The sequence below is a fragment of the Acomys minous genome (genome assembly GCF_964271855.1).
Source record: "Acomys minous genome assembly, chromosome: 9".
Taxonomy (NCBI): Eukaryota; Metazoa; Chordata; class Mammalia; order Rodentia; family Muridae; genus Acomys; species Acomys minous.
This window is the reverse complement of record NC_140490.1, coordinates 59,043,202-59,067,283: the sequence shown is the minus strand read 5'-3', so window position 1 is coordinate 59,067,283 and position 24,082 is coordinate 59,043,202. Positions and strand designations below refer to the sequence as shown.

Sequence of the window (24,082 nt, the reverse complement as noted above, 5' to 3'; positions counted from 1 at the left end):
GAAACAGAGGGAATCTTGGAGGAAGAGAAGGGAGAAGAAGGAGGTTTGCCATCATGGGTTAGATGGAGGAGAAGCACATGGCCAGCGTGGATGGAGGATTTGGCCCAGATGAAGAACATTAGCAAGTATATGGAAATATGGATGGGACGTAGCTTGATAGAAATTATTAGAAGCAGATGGCATGGGATTTGGGCAGGTATGCTGCACTATGGGAAGTAGTTTAGGGGATTAATATCTGTCCTGCTGCAGGATAACTAAGGTTATTTTAAGATATAACCAGTGTCTATGTCTTAATTGATTGCTGCAGTAATGATAATTATAGGCCTAATAATAAACATTATTGGGCCAAATTGGTAAATTAAAAACACCAAACTTAGTGTTTGCTTTGGAAACTCTAATCTGTATCAGTGACTCGTCTTATACTGCTAAGTGAGAAATCCTTGGCCTAGCTGGGAGTGGTGGTGCACACCTCTAATCCCAGGACTTGGGAGGCAGAAGTAGATGGGTCTCTGAGTTTCATCGAGGCTGGTCTGGTCTACATAGTAAGTTCCAGGTCAGCCAGAACTATAGAGAGAAACACTGTCTCACAAAAAGAAACAAAAGGACATGTAAGCATTAAAGCGGTGGTGATGTCGTAGCTCCATAAAAAAGAATTATCAGCATGAACACTGAAAAGAGTGCTGGGCACTTTACACTAACTCACACCGTGGTTATCACTGCATAAGGGGAGTCATGAAGGAGTTCCTGGCTTTGCTCAGTACAGCATGTGAGATGCAGACATAGACAACCCAAGGGTTGATTTATGGATGCCAGCTCCATGAACTCAGAGCACTAATCAGCAGAACAATGACGATGTTGATTAGTGTGTTAGTCAAACTTTGTTGCTGGAACAAAAGCCTGACAGGAAGAACTTAAATGAGAATTAATTTATATTGGTTCCCAGGTTTCAGAGGGTTTGGTCTATGGCTATCTGCCTTCCTTGCAGAATATCATGGCAGTGCAAGTATGTGGGGAAGGCTGCTTATATTACTGGTAGCTGGAAACAGTAGACTACCCTAACTTTGAACCTTTAACTGGATTAAACATTGCTTAGATCAGAGCCCTCACAATCTAGTGATCCCTGGAGATACGCTCTCAGGCACACCCACATGTGCTTCCTTAGCTCTTGGGTGTCTCTCAATTCATTCAAGTTGACAGTCAGAATTAACCATTTTTATTGTTATTCTTATTACTGCCTTTTTTTTTTCTTTTGAGACAGGATCTCGCACTGTAGCCCACTTGGCCTGGAACTCACTATGTAGCTCTGACAGGCTTTGGGCTCACAGTAATCTTCCTGCTGGGATTATAGATTTGAGGTACAACATCCAATTTTAGCCACCATGATTATTAAAATTAAAAACTTGGCCGGACATGGTGGCGCACACCTTTAATTCCAGCACTCGGGAGGCAGAGCCAGGTGGGTCACTGTGAGTTTGAGGCCAGCCTGGTCTTCAAAGTGAGTCAAGGACAGCCACAGCCAAGGCTACACAGAGAGACCCTGTCTCAAAAATAAATAAATAAATAAATAAATAAATAAACAAACAAACTTTGCTGTTCATTAAAATATTTATGATATTTTAAAAACTAATGACAAATAAAAACACATTGAGAATTCATATAATTGATAATTAATATCAACATTCAAAGAGTTCCAAATTAATAAAGAACAGGGAAAAAAAGATCAATAGACAAAAAACATAAATGATCATTGCAAGATGAGAATAAGCATATGGAGAAAAGCAAAGCCTTGTTCATGACAAAAAAAAGTAATTTTAACCTTTTTTCAAGTGAGAATCTGAAATGATATAGAAGGTGTCCATTGTAGAATCTCTTATCCTTTCCAGGAGAGTCTAAATTGGTACCAACACTTCTGGAAAATATTTAGTACTATTTATACATACTTCTGGAGCTAAACATACATGGAAATTCTCTCCTTACTCCAACCCAAAAAGAAATGATCACCTAAACACAACAGAAATTTAGAATAACCTAGAATTAATTTAAAAGCCTATTGGTAAAAGAACAGAAAACAAACCCTGGCATAGTCACACAATGGTATGGTATCCAAAGATTCACATACTCTTGAAGGATTATGCACAGAGTAATTTTTTTCAAAGAACTAAAACAAAATCATTTAAATTAATAGTGTCTCGGGAAACAGATAAAATTAAGTCCTGTAAGTCAAAGAAATAATGGCAGAAAATAAAAGAAAGAAAAAAGGCATAAAGGGTGTGTTAAGTCCCAAATACTAAAGAGTGATTGGCACTGGTGAATGAAACAGCAGTTTCACAGATTGAACCAGCATTAAATATGTGAAAGATAAGCTAAGGCCTGCATGGATTATTAATATGAGTATGTCAACAAAGGCCTGTGTAGTTTGTTAATGAACCTCAGGTTATGAATATCAACTTATGAATTCAATTTAAGGTATGTCTTTAAAAGGCGTAAATCAGAACTAATAATAACAATCTTGGATTAAATTTTTCTTTCTTTCTTTTTTTTAAAAAAGATTTATTTATTATTTATATAATATATAGTATTCTGCCCACAAGTGTGGCTGCATGACAGAAGAGGGCACCAGATCTCATTATGGATGGTTGTGAGCCACCATAATGTTGTTGGGAATTAAACTCAGGACCTTTGGGAGAACAGTGTTCTTAACCTCTGAGCTATCTCTCCAGCCCCTGCATTTTTCTTAAAATAAAGGTGTATTATAAGAAAAAGAAATCTGGTTACATTAAGCATCATCTTTCTAAGTTGGGGAAGATGAGCTACTGATTAATTCCCACTGTTAATAGAAAGATACATGGCTAGTAAAAATATAAGCATGGCAGATTTTTAAAAAGGACCTGGTCAATAAAGCTGTTCAGGCAAAGGAAACAATATGAAAGCTTAACAAAGGAAACGTAGCAATCATCAAGAGAGATATCAATTACAACAATTTGTAAGAATTGAAAGGTGAAACAAAGCCAGTGGTAGATGCTTTTAATCCCAGCATTTGGAAAACAGAGACATGAGGATCTCTGTGAGTTTGAGGCCAGCCAGAGCTACACAGTGAGAGTTTGCTTTGAAAAAAACAAAAACAAAACCAACCAAACAAATAATAAAAAAGAAGAAACAAACCTTCATTATTATTTTTTTATTTATTCATTTAAAATGTGCCAAATTAAGACATGCCATTTGTATACTAATATTAATAAAGTATTCACATATATTTATTTAATTAGCTTTAAGATGTATATGAACAAAATTGTCAGTATATAAGATGTGTGTGATTTAGCTAAAAAGTACAAGTTGCCACAGAGTAATGGCCTGTTCTTTTCTACACCAAGCTGAGATTTAAAGTAAAAACTGTCTATCCACGACTGACAGGCCCAGAAAACACAAGTAATCTTTCCACACTACAAAGCCTTTAAATCAAGCTTCTAAAATTCAAACGCTTACTACTGACTTAGGACCAAACATTTAATCAACAGGCTATCGCTGACATTTCAGTCTTCGAGCAATAATAAAACCCACATTAGACCATACAAGACAGCCTAGGAATAAAGGAAACTGTAATTATGAACCATGTTTCCCCCTTCTCTTTGAATGTTTCCGTTTTGTACAAGCTAGGCCAATGGCTGCTGAGACTCCATAAGAACAAAATCACACTGGTCCTTTACTGCCCTCTGATGGAAGATGTACATATGCACGGCAGCTTCAGCTGCAGGCTGGCTTGCCATAGCTGTGCTTAGCTTTCCGAGGGGATGTTGCTTTAGAACGACGCACTGAGACATACGAGAGCTACCATGAGTGCTTGTAGAACTGAGTTGCACACTTTACTGCCATTTGATATTTGCTTGAATAAGTAATTACTCTACAAAAGAATCTCTCTCCAGGGACTGGCGAAATGGCTCAGCAGTTAGGAGCACTTGCTGCTCTTGCAGAGGACCCAGGTTGGGTTCCTAGCATTCACGTGGCAACTAACAACCATCTACAGCTCCATTTCCTGGGGATCCAACACCCTCTTCTGGTCTCTATCAGCATTTCATGAGCATAGCACACAGACTTACAAACAAGCAAACACTCACACACATAAAGTAGAAACAAATAAATCTTTAAAACAAATCTTTGTAGTATATAGAGTCACACATACCACATTTACTTGATATTATATTAAATTACATCATGTAGCCAGTTTATACACAGGAAGGTAGAAATTGATACTGTTAACTAAAACTTCAGTTTAATCATTTGTTTTGAGCACCATTGCTTTTTTAAAAGCTGAGATCAAACAAATAGTGAAGAGGCATGTTTGAGGGTTTTCTAATTGCCTCTTCTCTGTTGGCTATGCCCATGGTCTCTCTTAGGAAAGATGGAGGAGCCTGCAAGTCCATGTGGGCATCTTCAAGGGCCTTGCTTGCTGCTCATATCTCCTTTCTAGTTTCTTTTCTTTTAATTAATTTTTTATTCCTCTGAAGTTTCATATGTGTACATAGTGAACTTTAGTCCTCCATGTTTTCTATGACATCATAGTAATCAAGGTTCTTATCTTCTTATGTGATTTCATCACATGTACTTTATGGGTACCTATTGCTGTGTTCAGTATTGTCAGGACCTAGGTACGGAACGATAGGAGAGACACGGTCTTTCACAAAATCATGTGTGGTCTAGTAAAACAGAAACAAACACACAAGTGGATATACTGACTGCTAAAATGTCCCCGCAAACCATATGCAAAAGGCTTGGTTGCTAGTTGAGGATTTTGAGAAAGTGACTGGATGCTGGGGGTTCTCACTTTGTCAAATGATTAATCTATTGATTGGTTCACTCAGATGGGCTGATTGGAAGCCATAGAAACTTAAGAGGTAGAGCCTAGGTGACAGAAGTTGATCCTTGGGAACTACATTTTGTTCTTGGCTACCCTTGTCTTTCTCTCTCTCTCTACTCCCTTTCTCCCCTCTCCCTCCAGCTTCTGACTACAGCAGCTTTGTTCCAGTACATTCTCTCCGCCCTAATGTTCTGCCTCACCACATACCCAGAAGCAAGGAGCCAAAGACTGAACTCTGAAATCCATTAGACTGAGCCAAAATAATCTCTCCTATTGAATCAACTTCTTTTCTTGTTTCTGTGATAAAATATCTAACAAAAGCACTTTAAGGAAGGAAGGTGAATTGTGGGAAAGGCATGGCAGCCGGAGTCTAGGAAGCTGGGCACATTGCATTATGCAGTCAGGAACTAGAGAGAGAAAAATGTCTGTGCTCGGCTCCTTTTCATCTTTTTATTTAGTCCAGGACCCCAGATCATAGAAAGGTGCTACCCACAATTAGAGTGGGCTTTCCCACTTCAATTATCCTGATCATAGGCATGTCTTGAGATTTGTTTCCATAGTGATTCTAAATATTGTCCAGTTGCCAATAAAAATTAACTATCACACACACACACACACACACACACACACACACACACACACACACACACACACTTCCCAGTGTTTTATTAGGAAAATAACTGATTATATTAAGGAAAATATAGGAAAGATAGGCCCACAAGTACTTTGGGACCAGAGGGAAGGCCACCATTCAAATAGGAGTTCTCATGGAACTAATGTTTAAGACAATGTCTGAAGAATGAGTTGTAGTGGTCTTGATGAAGAAAAATTTGTGCAAGAGAGATTAAAAGAAGAAGAAGAAGAAGAAGAAGAAGAAGAAGAAGAAGAAGAAGAAGAAGAAGAAGAAAAAACAAAAAAAACAAAAAAAACACTGGGCTGGGCGAGGTGCTGCACGCCTTTAATCCCAGCACTCAGGAGGCAGAGGCAGGTGGATTGCTGTGAGTTTGAGGCCAGCCTGGTTTACAAAGTGAGTCCAGGACAGCCAAGGCTAACACAGAGAGACCCTGCCTCAGAAACAAACAAAAACAATAACAACAACGGCAACAAAAAAGTGTAGGTTTTCAGGGAAGAAAAAGCATAGCTTATTTCAGGGTTAGCGGTAAGCACGCACCTGTGCTTCACTGACTTCCGTGGCTGAAAGCTGAGACTAGAACCTCACCAAGAGTCTCACAAGGTGTGTTAAAAAGGTCGACATTGTTTGAAGTGCTATTGTTCGTGGCGCATGGCTTGAAGCTAGAGGATGACATCACATTGTGCTTTGATGGTTCCTGGGCGGCAAACAGTCTGGGGCAAAGCAAAAATAGAAACAGAAAAGGCACAGAGGAGATAACTGCAGGAATGAATTTGAACACTGTATTAGTCAGGGTTCTCTAGAGGAACAGAACAGATAGGATGGATGGATGGATAGATAGATAGATAGATAGATAGATAGATAGATAGATACATAGATACGATTTATTAGAGTGGCTTACAGGCTATAGTCCAGCTATTCCGAAAGAAATAGTCTAGCAAAGGAAAGTCCAAGAATCTAGCAGTTGTTAAGTCCACAAGGCTGGATGTCTCAGCTGGTCTCTAGAACATTCCAGAATACTGAAAAAGTAGGCTCTGATGCCAGTGAAAGAAATGACTTGCCAGCAAAAGCAAGCAGGCAAAGCATACGTGCTCCCTTCCTTCTTCTACATCTATTATACAGGCGGTCACCCGAAGGTGTAGCCTGTAAGACCCCCTCCCCTGTGCACCCGACATAGCAAGCATAGCAGCAGTAACGCTATCTTACAAGGCAAGACTAAAATAATAGGTTCCCGGGATAAGATAAGGCCTGGGGCTCAGAGGAGAAAGATAAAAGCGTGCTAAGATAACAGAAACAGTTTGTCCTTGTCAAACAAGATATTTATGGTCGGCCATCTGGCCCAGAGAATGGGTAAACTCCCCTGTTCCCATCTGATGGCCGGGCCATAACCTCGCTTCATGTCAAACAAGATATTTATGGACGACCACCTGGCCCAGAGAACGGATAAACTCCCCTTTTCCCAGAGCCCATCTAATGACCGGGCTATAACCTCGCCTCATTTAAATTTACCAATCAGAGCCCTGTAACTATGCTTCTCGCTTCTGTAACCGCGCTTCCCGCCAAAATCCCTATAAAAGACCCCCGAAAGACTCGCTCGGCGCGCCAGCCTCTCCAGAGACTGAGACGCCCGGGTACCCGTCCCCCTACAATAAAGCCTCTTGCGTGTTGCAACCGAAACCTTGGTCTCGCTGGTTCTTGGTGGGGGTCTCCACGTTAAGACTACCGTGCTGGGGGTCTTACATAGCCCAGATTTAGGGTGGATAGTCCCATCTCAAAAGAGTTGGGATCTTGATTATTTAATTAAGAAAAATCCCCCACAGGTGTACCCAGGTGTACTCAGCCACTTGGGTCTTAGTACATTCTGTGGTCTAGCTAACAAGAACAGCCATCACAAACAGGGCCCTCCAGTACCATCTTAACAGAGCTGGGACTACCTCAGTGACAAACTTGGGCCTGCTGACGTTTCCTCACAGAGTTGGGGTGAGGATGGGAATGATCACTGGATCTTCAGTTGAGATCCCAACCGGTCTTTCTCTAATTCCCTCAGTCCTGCACAAAATTCTGTCCCAAAATTCCACTTCCTTGGAGGTGCTAGTAGACACAGAGGGTAGAAGGTGAATAAGAAGGAAAGGACTCCAATTGTCCCCAGCCGGTGTGGTGGTGCACGCCCATAATCCCAGCGCTCAGGGAGGCAGAGATAGGTGGGTTTCTAAGTTCAAGGCCAGCCTGGTTCTACAATGCCAGTCCAGGAAAGTCAAGGCTACACAGAGAAAACTTGTCTTAAAAAACAAACAAACAAACAAACAAACAAACAAACAAGAACAGGAGGCTGTCACCCATGCCCAGGTGGGATTTTTCAGTGGTGCAACATTTTGGAGGCCAGGCACACTTCCTCATATGCTCCAGTAAGTAATCCCAATAGACTCATTGGCCTATAAGCTAGACTTTGGTGAAGTCATTTCTTGGTTGGTTGTTGGTGCCCTATGTTGGTAAACAGACACATTCATATCTCCTGAGGAAAAGTAATGCCACAAAGTTACAAGACCAAAGCTTAGACTGTGCCTGTGCTCCTGGAACTCAGGGTTGGGGGTGGGGGTGGGGGTATATTCCCTATGTTTTAGTGGTGAAATTAATAGTGCTTCCTAATTAGCTTGATGATGATTATTTAAACAGCTTCCTTATTCAAGCAATAAGGAAGACAGGAGACAGTTTACTGGAGAAAAGAGATAAGAATTTAGTTTTATCCAAGTTCAGTGCAATCTTCCTTCCCTTCATTTTGTTAAGAATCAGATGACTCCATTTACCTTTTCCTAGTTAAATATGTTAGAATTTGACTTATTTCTATATTGTTCCCTATGGTGCGTTTCTCTAATCATGTCTCAACTAAGCTCACCTTGGTTTGTTTGTTTTGACTGGTTCTTTCTCTCTAGTCTTGTGATTCACATTCTGTAACTTGTTTCCATTATTTCCCAGTATGGCCCTGGAACTGTCTGCCTATAAACCCACAGTATATACTATACTTTTCCCATGATCATAGAAATAGCTGCAAAGTTCTGCTTCTTTGTAATCACCTGCTTACATGCTATAAACAGGCTCCTCTGGTTTTAGTCCTTGTTGTTTTAAAACATAAAAATCTCAACCATTTGATTTTACCAATGAAGACTCAGAAGCCGGCTGCTGGGCTGAAAACTTGCTAGCTCAGAGAGCATCAATTTCATGGGCAATGCGGTGACTGAGACGTCTTTCTCTGATGACTCTAGGCTATGTCAAGGTGACAAAGCTAATTAGGTCACATAGGTACATTTTTATAATGATACAAAAATTATTACGAAGATGTAATACTGCAAAGTATATCCACAATAATAATAAAGAATAAAAATATGGTACCTGTAAAAATAAATAAAAAGGAAAAGATACCTCAACAAGGGCTGAAATCTTTGTGACCTGACTTTCATTTCTGTCTGAGACCAGGTCTTCTGTAACTCAGGATGACTCCAAGTTCACCAAGTAGAAAAGGATGACCCTGACCACTTGGTCCACCCTGCCTCCACTGCTCAAACGCTAGGGTCATTGGTATGAACTACTTTTTCTGGTTCTAAGACCCAACTGTCTGTCTGTCTGTCTTTCTCCCTCCTCCTCCTCTGTTGTCGTCATCATCTTCTTCATCATCAATGCTAGGAATTAAACTTAGGGCAAGACACATGCTAAGCAAAAGCTCTACCACTGAACTATGTCCAGTTAATTTTCAGTTAGACAGTTGGCTTGAGATCAGGCAGATGTAAATAATTATTCACTTGTTATTTCATTTAATTCTTATAATAATTTTATGCAATGAGAACTTTTTTCATATTACTGATTTGCAAAATCAGTTAAAGTTAAAAAACTCAAAAGTTGCTCACAGTTACATAGTAAATGGTGAGGCCTACGTCTGTCCTGAATGTCTGTCCTAAACGCTGTTCTAGCTATGGTCTCATTAGCTGTACAGCTAGTGCGAAGCCGGTATAAACTAGACACCTGGTAACAAAGACAAGGACCAACGCGCTTACAAAAATGCTTGCTGAATTAAGTAAACTGTACTAAGTGTTACCGCCACAGTGTATAGATGTTCTATTCTGAGGGTATAAAAAGACTAGAACAAAATTTCCTCCCTGCTCCATGCATCTCGAATCAGCTCCTCTTTTCTTACATTGTTGTTAAATAGCAGGGGCAACTACCATGTGAAGGCATTTAGTGAGTGATAGAAACTGTCCCTTCAAAACATATCCCTCTCTAACAACATTCTGTCTGTCTGTCTGTCCTCTCTCTCTGTCTGTTCTCTCTCTCTCTCTCTCTCTCTCTCTCTCTCTCTCTCTCTCTCTCTCTCTCTCTCTCTTTCAAGACAGAGTTTCTCTGCATAGCTTTGGCTGTCTTGGACTTGCTTTATCGACGAGGCTGGCCTCGAACTCACAGAGACCTGCCTGCCTCTGCCTCCCTGAGGGCTGTGATTACAGGTGTGCACCACCGTGTTTTTAAAAAATAATTCATTTTTATTTTATGTGAATTTGTGTGGTGCCTGCATGTGTGTTTGTGTGAAGGTGCCAGATCCCCTGGAACTGGAGTTACAGACAGTTGTGAGCTGCTACATGTGGATGCTGGGAATTGAACCCAGGTCCTCCAGAAGAGCAACCAGCGCTCTTACCCACTGAGCCATTACTCCAGGCACAGCATTCCCACTCTTACATCAAAATAAGCTGCTACTATGCCTCAGTAAGATTATTAATTGGATTTCTTCTTCACTGAGGACATCCAAGTCCATTGTAATCTATTTCCACAAAGCAGCCAAACAAATCTTCTAAAACAAATTAAATCATGTCACCTTGTGACCCCCAAGTTACTCCATGCAGTAGATTTGTAATAAAATTCAATTTCTACCAGCTTATTTCTGGCTTTATTCTCATGCCTTTAACAACCTCCCACAGCTAACATCCTGAACCTCATTTTTATCTTTTTTTTTTGAGATATGGTCTCTATATAGCTTTGGAATTCACTATGTAGACTAGGCTGGCCTCAAATTCACAGGTCTCTGCCTGCCTCTGCCTCCTTAGTGCTGGGATTAAAGGCACGTGCCAGCATATCCTAGCTTTTGTCATAATTTCACCTTCACTGTCCTCAGAAAATTACTAAGCCAAATTTATATTTGGGAAACATAATATAAATATGCATAAACCTTAGAAAAGATATTCTCAAACATGGATAATCATGGGTAAAAAGATTAAAATTAATTTTTTCTTAATGTAAAGAAATTAATTTCTAATTCCACTACTTGCTTCAATAAAACAAGAAAAGCCATCAAACACCTTACATCTAGTGTGGCAATAGTGTAAGGCCCCAGACCTTAGTATTGGGTTTCAGACCCCAAAACGTGACTACAGTGCATATTTAACACATCAAAGTGGACCTGGCCTCCAGGTTCTCCCAGTATCTTTTGGTCCCTGTTTCAGGGTATGGCTGGCATACCCTACCTTCTACCCTAAACTTTCTAGTTCCTTCCCTATATAACCCAGACATTTTATGCCCCCTTCCCTCTCCCTAGGGTTTCTCTGTTTAATTGCCATAGCTGGAACTCTCTTTGTAGACTAGGCCGGCCTTGAACTCACAGAGATCCATCTGCCTCTGCCTTCTAAATCCTGGGATTAAAGGCGTGCACTACCATGCCCATCTGCTTTTATAATTTTTTTCCTTTTATACTCTTAATTCAGTTTGAATTGGTCTATTTCATCAGGGAGAAAACCTTTAACACAACTGATGCCATGTTGGCGGCACCATTCTGACCTTAGAACCTACCACATAGGTCCCAACACCAGCCAAAATGGAAACAAGGACCTAGTCTGCCAAAGACCTAATCCACAGTTCTAGGATCCCTAACTGTACTCACCTTGTTTTTTGGCTTGGGCAGTTCTCCTCACTAACTGTTCTTGTTAACTGAAGTGTGTCAACCAGGATGTGGTTTTTGTGCCTAAAGGACAAAAAAAAAAAAAAAAAAAAAAAAAAAAAAAAAAAAAAGTAAAGCTTGGGGCTGCATGTGCTAGGGAAGTTCCCTGTGCAATCACCAGCAGGCAATACGTACTTTCTATTCATCTTTAAGAGTGCCCATGTGTTCTTTGGTTGAGTTACTTAGAACATATACACAGAATATAGAATAAATCATGTTACCAAAATAAGTCACAAGAAATACTTTCTACCTTAGTAACGACCACTTATTCATGTCGGCATTTTGCTCATTATTTCCTATATCATGTTTATTCAATAAGAACTATTACCCCTCATATCATTGGTTGGTAGAACTAGAAAAAAAATGAGTTGTTCTTAGCTGTACAGCAAATGAAGTCCTTTGCTGAGAGAAATCCTATCTATGTTCATTTAAGAACATTGCTATTACATCTTATTTTGTGTGTGAATGGGGTCAGAGAGCAACTCACGGGGGAGGGGCTGGATATTGAACCTAGCTCCTTAAGTCTCTTGGCGGAACTATTTTCCCACTGAGTTCCTTCGCCCGCCAGCCCTTACTTTGTTCGAAACATTGTTCTAGGTGTCTCTCTTCATAGTTAAAAATGGTGCAAAGCTGATACAATCTAGACCAAGAAACAAGTCTACTTAGAAGATGCTTACCAAACCAGAACGAAGTAAAAACTGACAACTGTTACATGGAAAGGCAAACTATGATAGTTCGTACACGGGAGTGAGAAAAATGTAGTATTTCACACAGGAAAAGGCTAAAAATAAACCAACATGAGTTGTTTGTTCAGTGCGGATAATGGAGGGTGGTTTTCTTTTCTTTACTGTGTGTTTGCCCAATTTTCACAAATGCATCAGAAGGGCTTCAAACCAACAAAAAGCTTTATTAAGGCAGGCATCACGCCTCAAGCGTGTTAATACATTTGGCGTCTTCCCAAAGCGCCACATTCCAAGTCTAAAATCAACCTGCGGCCCAAACGGCTTTCTACATTCTTCAAAGACACTTGGAAACTTTGAGTCAAAGGATTTTACGATGCTTATAATTTGTTTGTAGTCTGTTACAATGAGCCTATTAACATGTCACTGAGGTCGACGACAACCGCGTCTTTTAGAAGGTACGACAGTAATAGCTTTCCACGGGAATGTACGTAATTCAAAGAGATATTCCCATTATTTCAGGAATGTGCATCTCGTTTGGAATAATAAATACTTGAAGCAAGCACAGATAGGCGGTAGGGAAAGATGAAGCGTTCAGAGACACGGTTGCCTCCAGAATCTCAACTTTTTGCAGGTAGCTGGCGGCGTACCAAGCGCTGCCATCTCCAGAGTCACCAAACAGGGCGGACCTCTACTTGAGGGAACTTGGGGGGCACTTCAGGGAAGCGCAGAGCCCTGACGCAATCTCTGCCAGCCGCTCCGCTGACGTTGCGAGCAAAGGAGAGGTCCCGGCTAAGGCGGGGAGGCGGGGAGGCGGGGAGGCGGGGAGGCGGAGACGCGCAGAGCGGACCCGAAAGGCCGCACTGAAGCCGCCCGCAGCCGTACTACGGAAGGAGCCACCGCGGCTCGCTTTGAACAACGCCCACGCCTTTCCCATGACGTAAGTACGCATGCGTCTTTCTAGCCAGCCAAAGACTTCCGGGAAGTTGGATTCGCGGAGCGCTCACTTCCACTCCGGTCCGCGGAAACTGGTTCTACGAATCTGGACGTTCCAACACACCAGGGCTCCAGCAGCGGAAAAAAAACACACAAGGTACTGTTCGGCCTGTCTGCTACTTTGTAAATGTTTCCTGAATGATTAAGCTAATGTTGTTTCACTTTTACTAACAGTAACAGCAACAGTTTGGGATATATTTACATGTTTCTATTTCGCTTCCAAATTGGTAACAGCATGGAAGTGAACTTGGTGAAAGATAAAAATCTTCAACGAAAAATGTGCCAGCCTCATCTCCTTAGATTGCTTTATTCTGCTTTTTTAAATTTTAATTTATTTTTTAAAAAAAATATTCGCGTTACTATTCCTCTGTTCTTTTAAGGATGGTTTGCGTAGGTCTGAAATTGGGCACAGTTCAGCATCAGACGACGTCCATTATCTCCTCCTTATCCCTCCCCCAAAGTTAATTCCTATATAAAGCAAACCACAAAGAACAGAAGGTCAGAAGGGGACCTGGGATAAGATACTCCGGCTGTTTAATTAGGCAGGGCTATGTGCCCTCTGCTAATCAGTCAGCCGCGGTAAGAGACACAGAGGAATTTTCACCAACCTCTGGCCTCCATAGAGAATGAGCTTCCAAAAACCGCACTCTCTATCCCAGCATCCCACCCCTTTGCTCCTCTCTCTAGCAAGTTCCTACAGGTAAACAGCTTCCAGGTGGAGTAAGGCCTTGATCTCTGCGTGTTCCGCCCCCCCCCCCATCCCCACCCCCCGGGACCCAAGCTCCGGAAATTACATCACGGCACTCCGCGTCCCGCCCCCGGACGTCGGGTTTGTCTACCCGGATTCTTAGCGCGGACTCCCGAGTGCCGCTTTTCTTTACGTGCTCTGCACATGCGCGACTGCTTTTCCCTTCTTCCTCCACTTCCACGGGCGTCCACGGTTCGCGGAGCCGTCGCCGGCGCCGCGGAGAAGTCGGGAAGTTCAAGATGGCCGCCGCGGAGCCCCCGTCGCTGCGGGAGCAGCCGGAGTGAGTGCACCGGGCCGCTGGTCAGAGCTGGGCCGGCGGGCCGCCGCGCAGGGGACGGCAGCGACCTGCGCGACGGGCGGGAAAGTTCAGGCCTAACGGCGACAGCCAAACTTTGCCCTTCGGCGGCGCGCCGTGGGTGGTGCGACGGGAGGCGTGGGAGCGTCCCCGGCTCGGCCGCCTGTGGGGCCGCGGCTGTTGGGGTGCCGGCAGCGCGGCCTGCTGCGCGTCGTTGCCCCGGGAGGCGGGGGATGGCAGGAGCGGCCTCTACAGGTCCACTGAGCGTGGCGGCGGCCGCGGCTGCCCTGAGGTCGCGCCTCCCCCGGGGACCGTGGAGATATCTGGTCTCAGCCCCCGCCGACCTCCGTGTGGGGAACCCGAAGGGCAGCGGCGGCAGGCGGGCTAAGCTCCAGCTTCCTTAACGCATCCAATTATCCCCGCCGTCCCCCGATGGTAAAAGCAGGGGCTGAGGTGCTAGGGTCACACTTTTTGACTGTCCCGGAAATTGTGCTAAGCAAAGTCCTTCGCCCTTTACTCTAAACTTCCCAACCACAACCCGGTATTTCTCTGTCTCCATTTGCAGCTTATTTCCAACTTTGAAACTTGAGACAATGTAAGGGAGACTGCCTGGCTTTTGAGGCCTGGTAATTTCTGCCCTAGTTTCTAGACTTCTAGGAAGGAACATGGGAGAAGTGTTAGGAATTGTTGATACTTCTAAAACAAACTAGTCTGCTTTTAATTACGCAAATACAAAAGTCTTTGATGCCAAGAGAAACACATCCTTGAATAGGTAAAGATAGGTAAAGACACCGTTGCTTAGATAAGAACAGTGTTTTGTTTCTCATGTTTATGCTAGGAAAGCTTAATTTAAAAGAGGCTCACCAGCCGGTCGTGGTGGTGCACGCCTTTAATCCTAGCCCTCAGGAGGCAGAGGCAGGTGGATCTTTGAGTTCGAGGCCAGCCTGGTCTACAAAGTGAGTCCAGGACAGCTAAGGCTACACAGAGAAACCCTATCTCAGAAACCAAAACCAGACACACACACACACACACACAGAGGGGGGAAGGGGCGGGGCGGGGCGGAATGGGACTGAAGACGGTGTGGCAACAGCACCCCCTTTTAGGTTCTTTAGGAAAGTGCTGCCGTCTCCAGCACAGAGGACAAGTGCCACCACATAGCTTGACTGTCTTGCTCCGAGTCTAATCCTGTGTTCCCCTGTCATTTGCTTTACTCAGCTTGACACACAAAAATTTTTCTTTATTAAATATGTTTGAATGTTGTGTTGTGACAAGTTGGCTTAGCAGATAACAGGGTTTTTGTTTGCTTGTCCGTGCCCCAGTCAGGGTTTCTCTGTGTAGCCTTGGCTGTCCTAGACTGGCTTTGTAGACCAGGCTGGTCTCGAACTCACAAGAGATCCACCTGCCTCTGCTTTCCCAGCGCTGGGATGTGGGCCACCACTGCCACTCCATTTACTCTAGGGAAGAGTTCATTCATATTTATTTTGAGGATGATTCAGCCGTATTATATTTGCATACTTAAATAATGCTATCCTTATAAACATGCATTTGTTTAGGCTCTGGCAACTGTAAATAACACTGACTGTATTTTTTATCCCCCCCCCACCGCAGAAGTTGAGTAAATGGATTTTTTTTCCCTCTGCATCTTATTTTTGCTAATTTGAAAGTAATTAATGAAGAAAGTGACAATTTGGTATGAAAACTGGCATTATGTGTGTTGCTGTCCATAGTGCTCAGTGTCTAAATGGGTTGTAGTTACACTGAATAGCTTGTGTTACACAGAAGCTATTCAAAATAGAAAATTAAGAAAGAATACACATCTTACATAGTTTTAAAATTCCTCAAAGGCTTGAAAGGCTTTTGTTGAATGGCCTGTATATTTGTCCGCTTCTTTAGTTCAACATAAAAGAAAACTCTATTTGCAGTCACTAGGGACCAGGTACTATTCAAATCATTCAAATGGCAGCTCATTAGTTCTTGTAACAATACTGTGGAGGTAGGTACTGTTATTGTGGGTATTTTATGGGTGATGAAACTAACACAGAAATGAAGTAGTGTTCAAGGTCACACTGTGGTGCAGTATGCTTTTAAAGGCTAGCTTCTGACTGTTGTACTGTGGCTCCTTTTTCAGTTGCCCTTAAAACTTAAAATATTTTTTGTTAGTGTCCCAGAAAGATTATTGTAGGGGCTGAGGAGGGATTAAGGATCAAACTCAGAACCCATTTGCACATGATAATAAGCAAGTACTTTACCCCTGAGCTACATTATCTGCCTGAAGTCATTGAGCAGGGCCTGACACTAGGAGTAAACCCAGCCTATCACAGAGATGCACCCGCCTCCCCTGAGCTGGCTGTGTCCTTAGGCTGCCCTCCCAAGGGTTGTGTTTGCAAGCATGCCTGCCATGCCCAGCCAAAGATGTTCTTTTCATGTGACATTTCTAATACATTAAAATTTAATTCCTGAAACATGACTTGACAAAGGTAGGCGCAGAAGCTAGGTTTAAGCCTAATTGGTCTTTGGGATCCATTCTAACATGTCTCCATCGATTATATTTTAAAAGAAATCATTTAGTTACTTTGTTTGCATTGGCTTGACTTAGTATTAACATTTTAAAAAGACAATTGTCCTTTAAAAAATTGTCTAGCTTGTTAATCTCTAAGGAATATGTTGAATGCTTCCCAAATAAATTTATTGACTACCATAGCCGAGCAATGGCTGTGCATGCCTTAAATCCCAGCATTCCAGAGGCAGAGGCAGGCTGATCTCTGAGTTTGAGGACAGCCAGGGCTACACAGAAAACCTGTCTTGAAAAGCATATATATATATATATAGATATCTATATATATATATCTATATCTGTATTGATAACTAGGCATAATGTTGTACAACTCTAATTGCAGCTCTTGGGTATCAGATAACCCTGAGTTCCAAGCCAAGAGATAGTTAACACTAGTGCTTGGTAATTGATTACTTCATATTATTTTTGAAGTCCTTCCGTATCTGTGTTTATTGTGCCAGATCCTCTCAACCTTGGTTGCTTACATGGTGAAACTTAACAAGTGAGCAAACTCCTGGACCCGGCAGTGCTGTCTATGCTTTAGATTCAGCGTTGCTCCTGGATGTGAATAAATGTTAACCAATACTGGGTAGTAGGTTGTCAGTAAATACTTGTTTTATGACATACTTGTAGACAGGCTAGTATGCACATCCTCTGTTATGGTGTAAAATACAAATGTAAAGAATAAATTTATGTAGTTGGATTTACATAGTTTCTGTTGTCCATGTAAACTACCCCCCTTTACTAAGCTCAAGAGAACAGTGTTGATGCTGAACCCATTTTGTTTTGTTTTCGTTTGTCACTTTATTTATATACCCATTTCTTGTGGTACTGGTATAGAACCAAGGCATGGCACGTGGTAGGCACCATACTACTGAGGTGCCTTCGTTTCCTGAAGTTCGTTGGAAAAGATGACTGAAGAAGACAGAAGTTTGCTGTATGGTGTATAGTATTTTGGTTAACATAGTTGGTCCTAAGGTAACATTTTTTTCTCACTAGAAAATTATTTGTAAAATTGTAGGTTTAAAAAGATTATGTCACAAGTCTTGGGGGGTGTTTTTGTTTTTGTTTTTTCTATGAGAGGGTTTCTCTGTGTAGCCATGGCTGTCCAGGAACATGCTCTGTAGACCAGGCTGGCCTCGAATTCACAGAGATACACCTGCCTCTGCCTCCTGAGTGCTGGGTTTAAAGTCATGCGCCACCACTGCCCAGCTATGTCACAATTCTTAATGAAGCGTATTCCATACGTAGGCTATAGGTATTTCATTTACTAGGCTATACTTAAAATATTTTGGGGGGGAAGAAGTGAGTAGAATTTAATCATTTACATTATTGCATATTATTGCATATTAAGTATCAAGGAGTACAGTGTGTGCACATAGAACCTGGGAAGAACTAGGTGCTCAGGAAGCAAAAACCCAGGGCTCTCATGTAAGCACAGGGTCTTACTGTGACTGTATTTTATGTGAGTTGGATCCAGTTGCCACAACCAACCTATGATTTGCCTGTGTTACTGACTATCCAGTTTTTATAGCTGGAGAAAATGCATTAGAGGAGCATTGCCCAAGGGTAAAATAGCTGTGTATATTGGGGCGGTGTTTTGAATCAGGTAGTTTGATTCTGGAGTCATTGCCAGATGATTATTCCTTTGATGTTATTCCTTACAATATGTAGTAACCACCCTGCATCTCCACAGCCTATGTTTGAACAAGTATGTATGTATGTGTGTGTATGTGTGTGTGTGTATATATATATGTATCTTTGTGTGTATGTGTGTATATATATCTATCTATCTCTTGGAGGACAGTTAGTTCATGCTAAAAACACTGTTACAAATAAGTATCTAACATGTTCTCAGTTGTTTTCACCATCTTACAGAAGAGATACCTGAGGTAGCAGACCCCTTAACCTTGCCAAACCCGAACTGTAGCACTCAAAAGGCAGAGACACGCAGATCTCTTGAGTTTGAGGACAGCCTGGTCTACAAGCAGATTTTAGGACAGCCAGGGCTACACAGAGAAGTCCCACTGTTGGGGGCGGGGACAGCACACAGCACAATACCTGGCCATATTCTCACAAGTAGTGCAGTAGTGCAGTCAAGTTTTAACTCAAGGTATCTGGCTTGGGGACTGCTTACCTTGATTTTAAGGGTGGTTTCATATAATATGACTTATTGTAATATGACTTATAGTTACTTTTGTAACTAAAATTCAGTACTGTGGACAATTATATTTTATAACCATTTAAAATGAATGTTTTCATCTTTAAAAAGATTAGTATAATATTTCTTGATCTTCCCCCCAATCAATCTAGAGTCAAGGGGGGAAAAAAAAAACCAATCCCCCTATCTTCTGGATGAGCGATTACTGAAAGGGAAAGGAGTTACCTGTGTGTCCTGTGTCAGGAGCAAAGTTGAAATGCCTACCACTGGGTCGTTTGTTTCCGTCCATGTGCACCCTCCCTGCGCTATAGCATAAAACAGGTGCTTTGTTTGTTAGTGTTCAAAGATATTGCTCTTTCTCTTTCAAGTCTTTGATTTAAAAAAAAAAAAAGGTGATCTAGGAAACCACAGTATATTTGCCCTTATATTCACTAGCAAGACATTGTCCCACATGAAACCCTGACTTATCATAGGGCAGCTCCCCTGCACGTTTCTTCATTACCTTCATCGTACCAGAAATTGAAGTTGGTGAATTCCAGGCTTCCTTTTGTTTGATGCCATGTAGTGGCTGTGTGTTTTTCACTCCTTCATTGTTGTTAAGTGAAAACTTTTCACTCAGAAATATTCTGTATCCTTCTCCCCTACTAAGTTACTGAAAACTGAGACCTGACTAGAGGACAAGATTGTCCCCCAACTCCAGCTACAGTCCCCAGATACGCAGTGCTTTCATAAATAAACCAGCCACCACTCTAACCTCGTCATTCCCAGTGGACCTTTAGTTCTGTCTCAGTCACTCTTGGAATCACATATATTTTGCCATTTCACTTAAGATCTTAACCTGTTTTAGGCCAGAGTTGATGCCCTGACCACAGGGACTGAGTGTGGTTTTCTCTGCATGAGAGACTTTTCTGTCTGTTTTAAGTGCTGTTTCTTTCCAAGTTCTCTGCTCACTCTCTTGGCTACTGCTGTGGTTACTTTTAGTTATTAGCCCACGTTTCTTCTCAGTTAACATCTTTTTTCAGTGTGTCCACTTGCAAATAGGTTGAACACACATGAATGTACACACACACACACACACACACACTCTCTCTCTCTCTCTCTCTCTCTCTCTCTCCCCTGTGATCTGCAAACCGTCCTTCTTAACTATTCTCAAAAATGGCTGTAGGTGATCTTTGTTCCAACACCCGCTTGTTTATGTCTTTGTCACTGGTGCTTCTCCAGTGTTTTGTGGTTGTTTCCTGTGGTGTTCCTTCCCATTGTACTTTACTTTTCCTTGAGGGAGGCAAATATGTCCTTGCATATTCTTATTTTCCAGTCACCTTGCTGAATACCTGCATATACTAGTAGGTCATTTAAAAATATTCAGAATCTGATAAATAGATTTATGATTATTTTCCTTTGCAAGCAATAAAAAAAAAAAAACAAGAAACTTACTAAAAAATACTAGGGATATGTAATTGGAAGGCAGATGAACTGTGTCTTCCCTCCAGATTAGTGTGGTGGCCTGAACCCAAGACTGTATTTAGTTTGCCTTTGGTCTCATCTTGTAGTAGTGGTGTAGGTGCCTTCAAAGGGAGAAATTAATTCTTACTGGTTGTCAGAGCTGTGATGTTTGGTAGGATTGCCCTATTAAATGTGTTTTTTGTTTTGTTTTTTGTTTTTTTGGTTTTTGAGACAGGGTTTCTCTGTGTTGCCTTAGCTGTCTAAATGGGTTATTTTACTTAGGATAGTTTGAATTTACAGTGACTCTGCTGGGACACAACCCTATGTAAATCTGCAGTGCTGTTGAGCCTGTATTTAATCTGGAATTACTGAACACTTCACCTTGATAAGTGAGAGTCCTTTATTCTTTAGCTCATTAAAACTCAAGCATTTAAAACCAGAACTTCTCTTAGTTGATTCTTTTTTACATAGCACCTGTGAATATGAACATAATTTGGGATAACAGTTTCTATTTGAAATTAAATAATTTGCTGAACAAATACTGGATCAAATCTTGCGGAGTTTCCAGTATTAGACTACTGTTGATCTCTAGAATGCCCTTCCCTGTGCTTGTTGTAGCTAGGTAGCTACAAACCCATTGTCCTCACTCCCAGCTAGTTCTCTGAAGTCTTAGCCAATAGGGATTTGTTTATATTGTCACTGTCCTCTTCAGAAGCTTCCAGGGTACACTGACTGCTTATTTTGGATTTAGTCACTATTAGCTCTTGAGATTTTTTTCAAGAAGGGGTGATTAGGTGAAATGTGTTCACTCACAGTAAGTAAACTGCTAGATTTGTTGTTGACATACCAAGTTTTCTGAGTATTAAGTGGAAAAGATCAGCTTCTCAGTATGTAAGTGTCTGTGTTTTATGAAAAGAGAGAGTGGAATTTTAGTTTAAGGATCTGTGAGAAATGCTCATTTAAAATCAAATTACTGGAGTGTCTTTGTAACTAAAATCAACTGGATTTATTGTTACTGGTTTGGATTTTTTTCAGTTAAATGATCTTTTTAAAAGCCACACTCTATATTTCATTTAATACTTTTAGTTTTTAGTTCGGCTGTTAAGACAGGCTGTTGTGTCTCCACCACCTCAGCTCTCTTCATATGTTTCCTTTGAAATAAAATACCTGAACTTACAACTCTTAGTGACCAACATGTTACACTGATATTCGTTTGATCATTACTATTGTTATAACTGATTACTGGGTAAAAATTGTGATTGTAAAATGTGTTTCATACATTTATAGGATGGATGATGCGGATAATTCTGAAAAGAGTGTAAATGAAGAAAATGGAGAGGTATCAGAAGACCAATCTCAAAATAAACATAGTCGTCACAAAAAAAAGAAACATAAACACAGAAGTAAACATAAGAAACATAAACATTCCTCAGAAGAAGATAGGGATAAAAAACACAAACATAAGCATAAGCATAAGAAACACAAAAGAAAAGAAGTTATCGATGCTTCTGACAAAGAAGGCCTGTCCCCTGCAAAAAGAACTAAACTTGATGATTTAGCTTTGCTAGAAGACTTGGAAAAACAGAGAGCCTTGATTAAAGCTGAGCTTGATAATGAGTTAATGGAGGGAAAGGTCCAGTCTGGAATGGGGCTCATTTTGCAAGGCTATGAGTCTGGCTCCGAAGAAGAAGGAGAGATTCACGAAAAAGCGAGGAATGGCAATAGGTCCAGTACCAGGTCTTCCAGTACACGGGGAAAACTTGAAATTATGGACAACAAAAATAGTGCAAAAAAACGAAGTAAGAGCAGATCCAAAGAACGGACTAGACATAGATCGGACAAAAGGAAAAGCAAAGGAACTGTCGAAATGGTGAGAGAGAAAGCAAATAGGAGCAAGTCGAAGGAGAGGAGAAAATCCAGAAGTCCATCCAAAAGAAGCAAATCTCAAGACCAAGCAAGAAAATCAAAGTCCCCCACCCTTAGACGGCGGTCCCAAGAGAAAATCGGGAAGGCCAGATCTCCTACTGATGAGAAGATTAAGATTGAAGAGAAAGGTAAAATAAAGGATAGGAAAAAATCGCCAATTGTAAATGAAAGAAGTCGAGATCGGTCTAAAAAATCCAGGTCCCCAGTTGACTTAAGAGATAAATCCAAAGACAGAAGGTCAAGGTCCAAAGATCGGAAGTCAAAACGGTCTGAAATTGACAAAGAAAAGAAACCAATTAAATCTCCTTCAAAAGATGCTTCTTCTGGGAAGGAAAATAGGTCACCCAGTAGAAGACCTGGCCGTAGTCCTAAAAGAAGAAGTTTATCTCCAAAACAGCGAGACAAGTCAAGAAGAAGTAGGTCTCCACTCCTCAATGACAGAAGATCTAAGCAGAGCAAATCGCCTTCTCGAACGCTGTCTCCAGGCAGAAGGGCCAAGAGCCGGTCCTTAGAAAGGAAGCGGAGAGAACCAGAGAGGAGGCGACTTTCTTCTCCAAGGTAGCCTGTTCTCAAACAGTCACGCTTTTTACTAGTGCTTTCTATTTTAAAGGAAAAAAGAGACTGTAAAGATAATTTTACATGCGATAGTGATGGGTTTCCTAACTTTAACATAATTTAGTACATTAATTATATTAACACTTAAGTTTTTGATAGTAATTTATGTATGCTTTATGAATAGCTTGATGACTGTTTCAAATTCCTGACTTTATTTAGCCTCTAATTTGCTTAGTCAGCCATTAAAATCTAAGCAGTTTACTAAATCTGTATGGGATTATTTATTCAGTGAGAAAGAGTCCCTCATAAGCCACTTTTTCTCTTATTTGGTGGAAAGGAGTTTGAGACATGGTCTAATTGTAGCTGTGACTGACCTCAACCTTAATGCTCCACTTTAGCCTTCTAACTTTGGGAATATAGGTGGGTCCCACCATGCTGGCCCTAATTTTTATATAGTATACAGTCAAAAAAAAAATGTTGCCTTGTAAAGATTGTATGAATTCCAGGCTGTTCATTCCTCTTAATGTTTGGTGTAACTATAAGTTGACCTTGAAGTCTGTATCATCGCATTCCTGAGACCTTTCAAGAGCGTTTTCAAGGTGCCATCGTAAGAGATTCTTTAGCCTTCATACCTGAGTAGCATTATAGTAAAGATCTCTCTTTTTTCTCTAGCGTTCTGTGCTGAGGCTGTTAGTTTTACTGATTGTTTTTATCTGAAGTGTTTCTTAGTCACCCTGGGTATTCCAGTTTGACAGTTTTATTAAAGACCAAACTTAAGTATTTATTCAAAACACCTTTTAAAAATATGTAGAAAAGGTACAGACTAAAGAAAAGGCCAACTAATGCAGAAGCCTGTAAGTTCTTGGCTTCCCCAGCCCTCCACAGCTTCTTCCAATGCGTTTGTATTCTCCTAGCCCACTTCACATGTACATAGAGTTAAATACAAGCATTTTCTTATAAGTGGAGTCTTGCAATTTATCTCATAGTACAGATGGTGGACATTTTTTTAAAAAAATGCTTTGATGTCAGTATATATAGTCTCATCATTAAAATAGTTTATAATAGCAATAAGCTAAAGTGTGCATGTTCCATATTTTGCTGATGAACATTAGGTTTATGTTTCACTATTGTACACAGAGATGTCTGTTGGTTATATGTGAAGGTTCTTCATAGAATAATCACAAAAGTGAATTTACCCAGATTCTTTATATGTACAGCTAGCTGTATCTTAGAAAGTTCAAGTTAACTCTGGCTTTTACACATGTGCTAA

The 24,082-nt window shown here is 41.2% G+C and overlaps 1 protein-coding gene and 1 long non-coding RNA gene across 15 annotated transcripts in view; one reads left to right on the top strand and one right to left on the bottom strand.

Moving 5' to 3' along the window:
• The window catches only part of LOC311606125, an 80,784-nt gene extending 66,839 nt beyond the window's left edge, over window positions 1-13,945 (bottom strand). For 3 of the 4 annotated variants that reach the window (XR_014782216.1, XR_014782217.1, XR_014782218.1), the window contains exons 1-2: window positions 13,739-13,945; window positions 11,398-11,478 (exon numbers count right to left, since the gene is read on the bottom strand). This is a non-coding gene — a long non-coding RNA (uncharacterized lncRNA). Of the gene's footprint in view, window positions 1-3,163; window positions 4,640-11,397; window positions 11,479-13,738 lie in introns of those variants that run through there. The other variant, XR_014782219.1, reaches the window with a different exon arrangement.
• Window positions 12,400-24,082, top strand: part of PRP4K (pre-mRNA processing factor kinase PRP4K) — a 34,079-nt gene continuing 22,396 nt past the window's right edge. For 10 of the 11 annotated variants that reach the window (XM_084797188.1, XM_084797189.1, XM_084797186.1 and 7 more), the window contains exons 1-2: window positions 12,400-13,227; window positions 21,619-22,815. In XM_084797188.1, the coding sequence (XP_084653314.1) occupies window positions 13,085-13,227; window positions 21,619-22,815 (1,340 nt within the window). In that variant the 5' untranslated portion in view covers window positions 12,400-13,084. Of the gene's footprint in view, window positions 13,228-13,924; window positions 14,159-21,618; window positions 22,816-24,082 lie in introns of those variants that run through there. The other variant, XM_084797181.1, reaches the window with a different exon arrangement.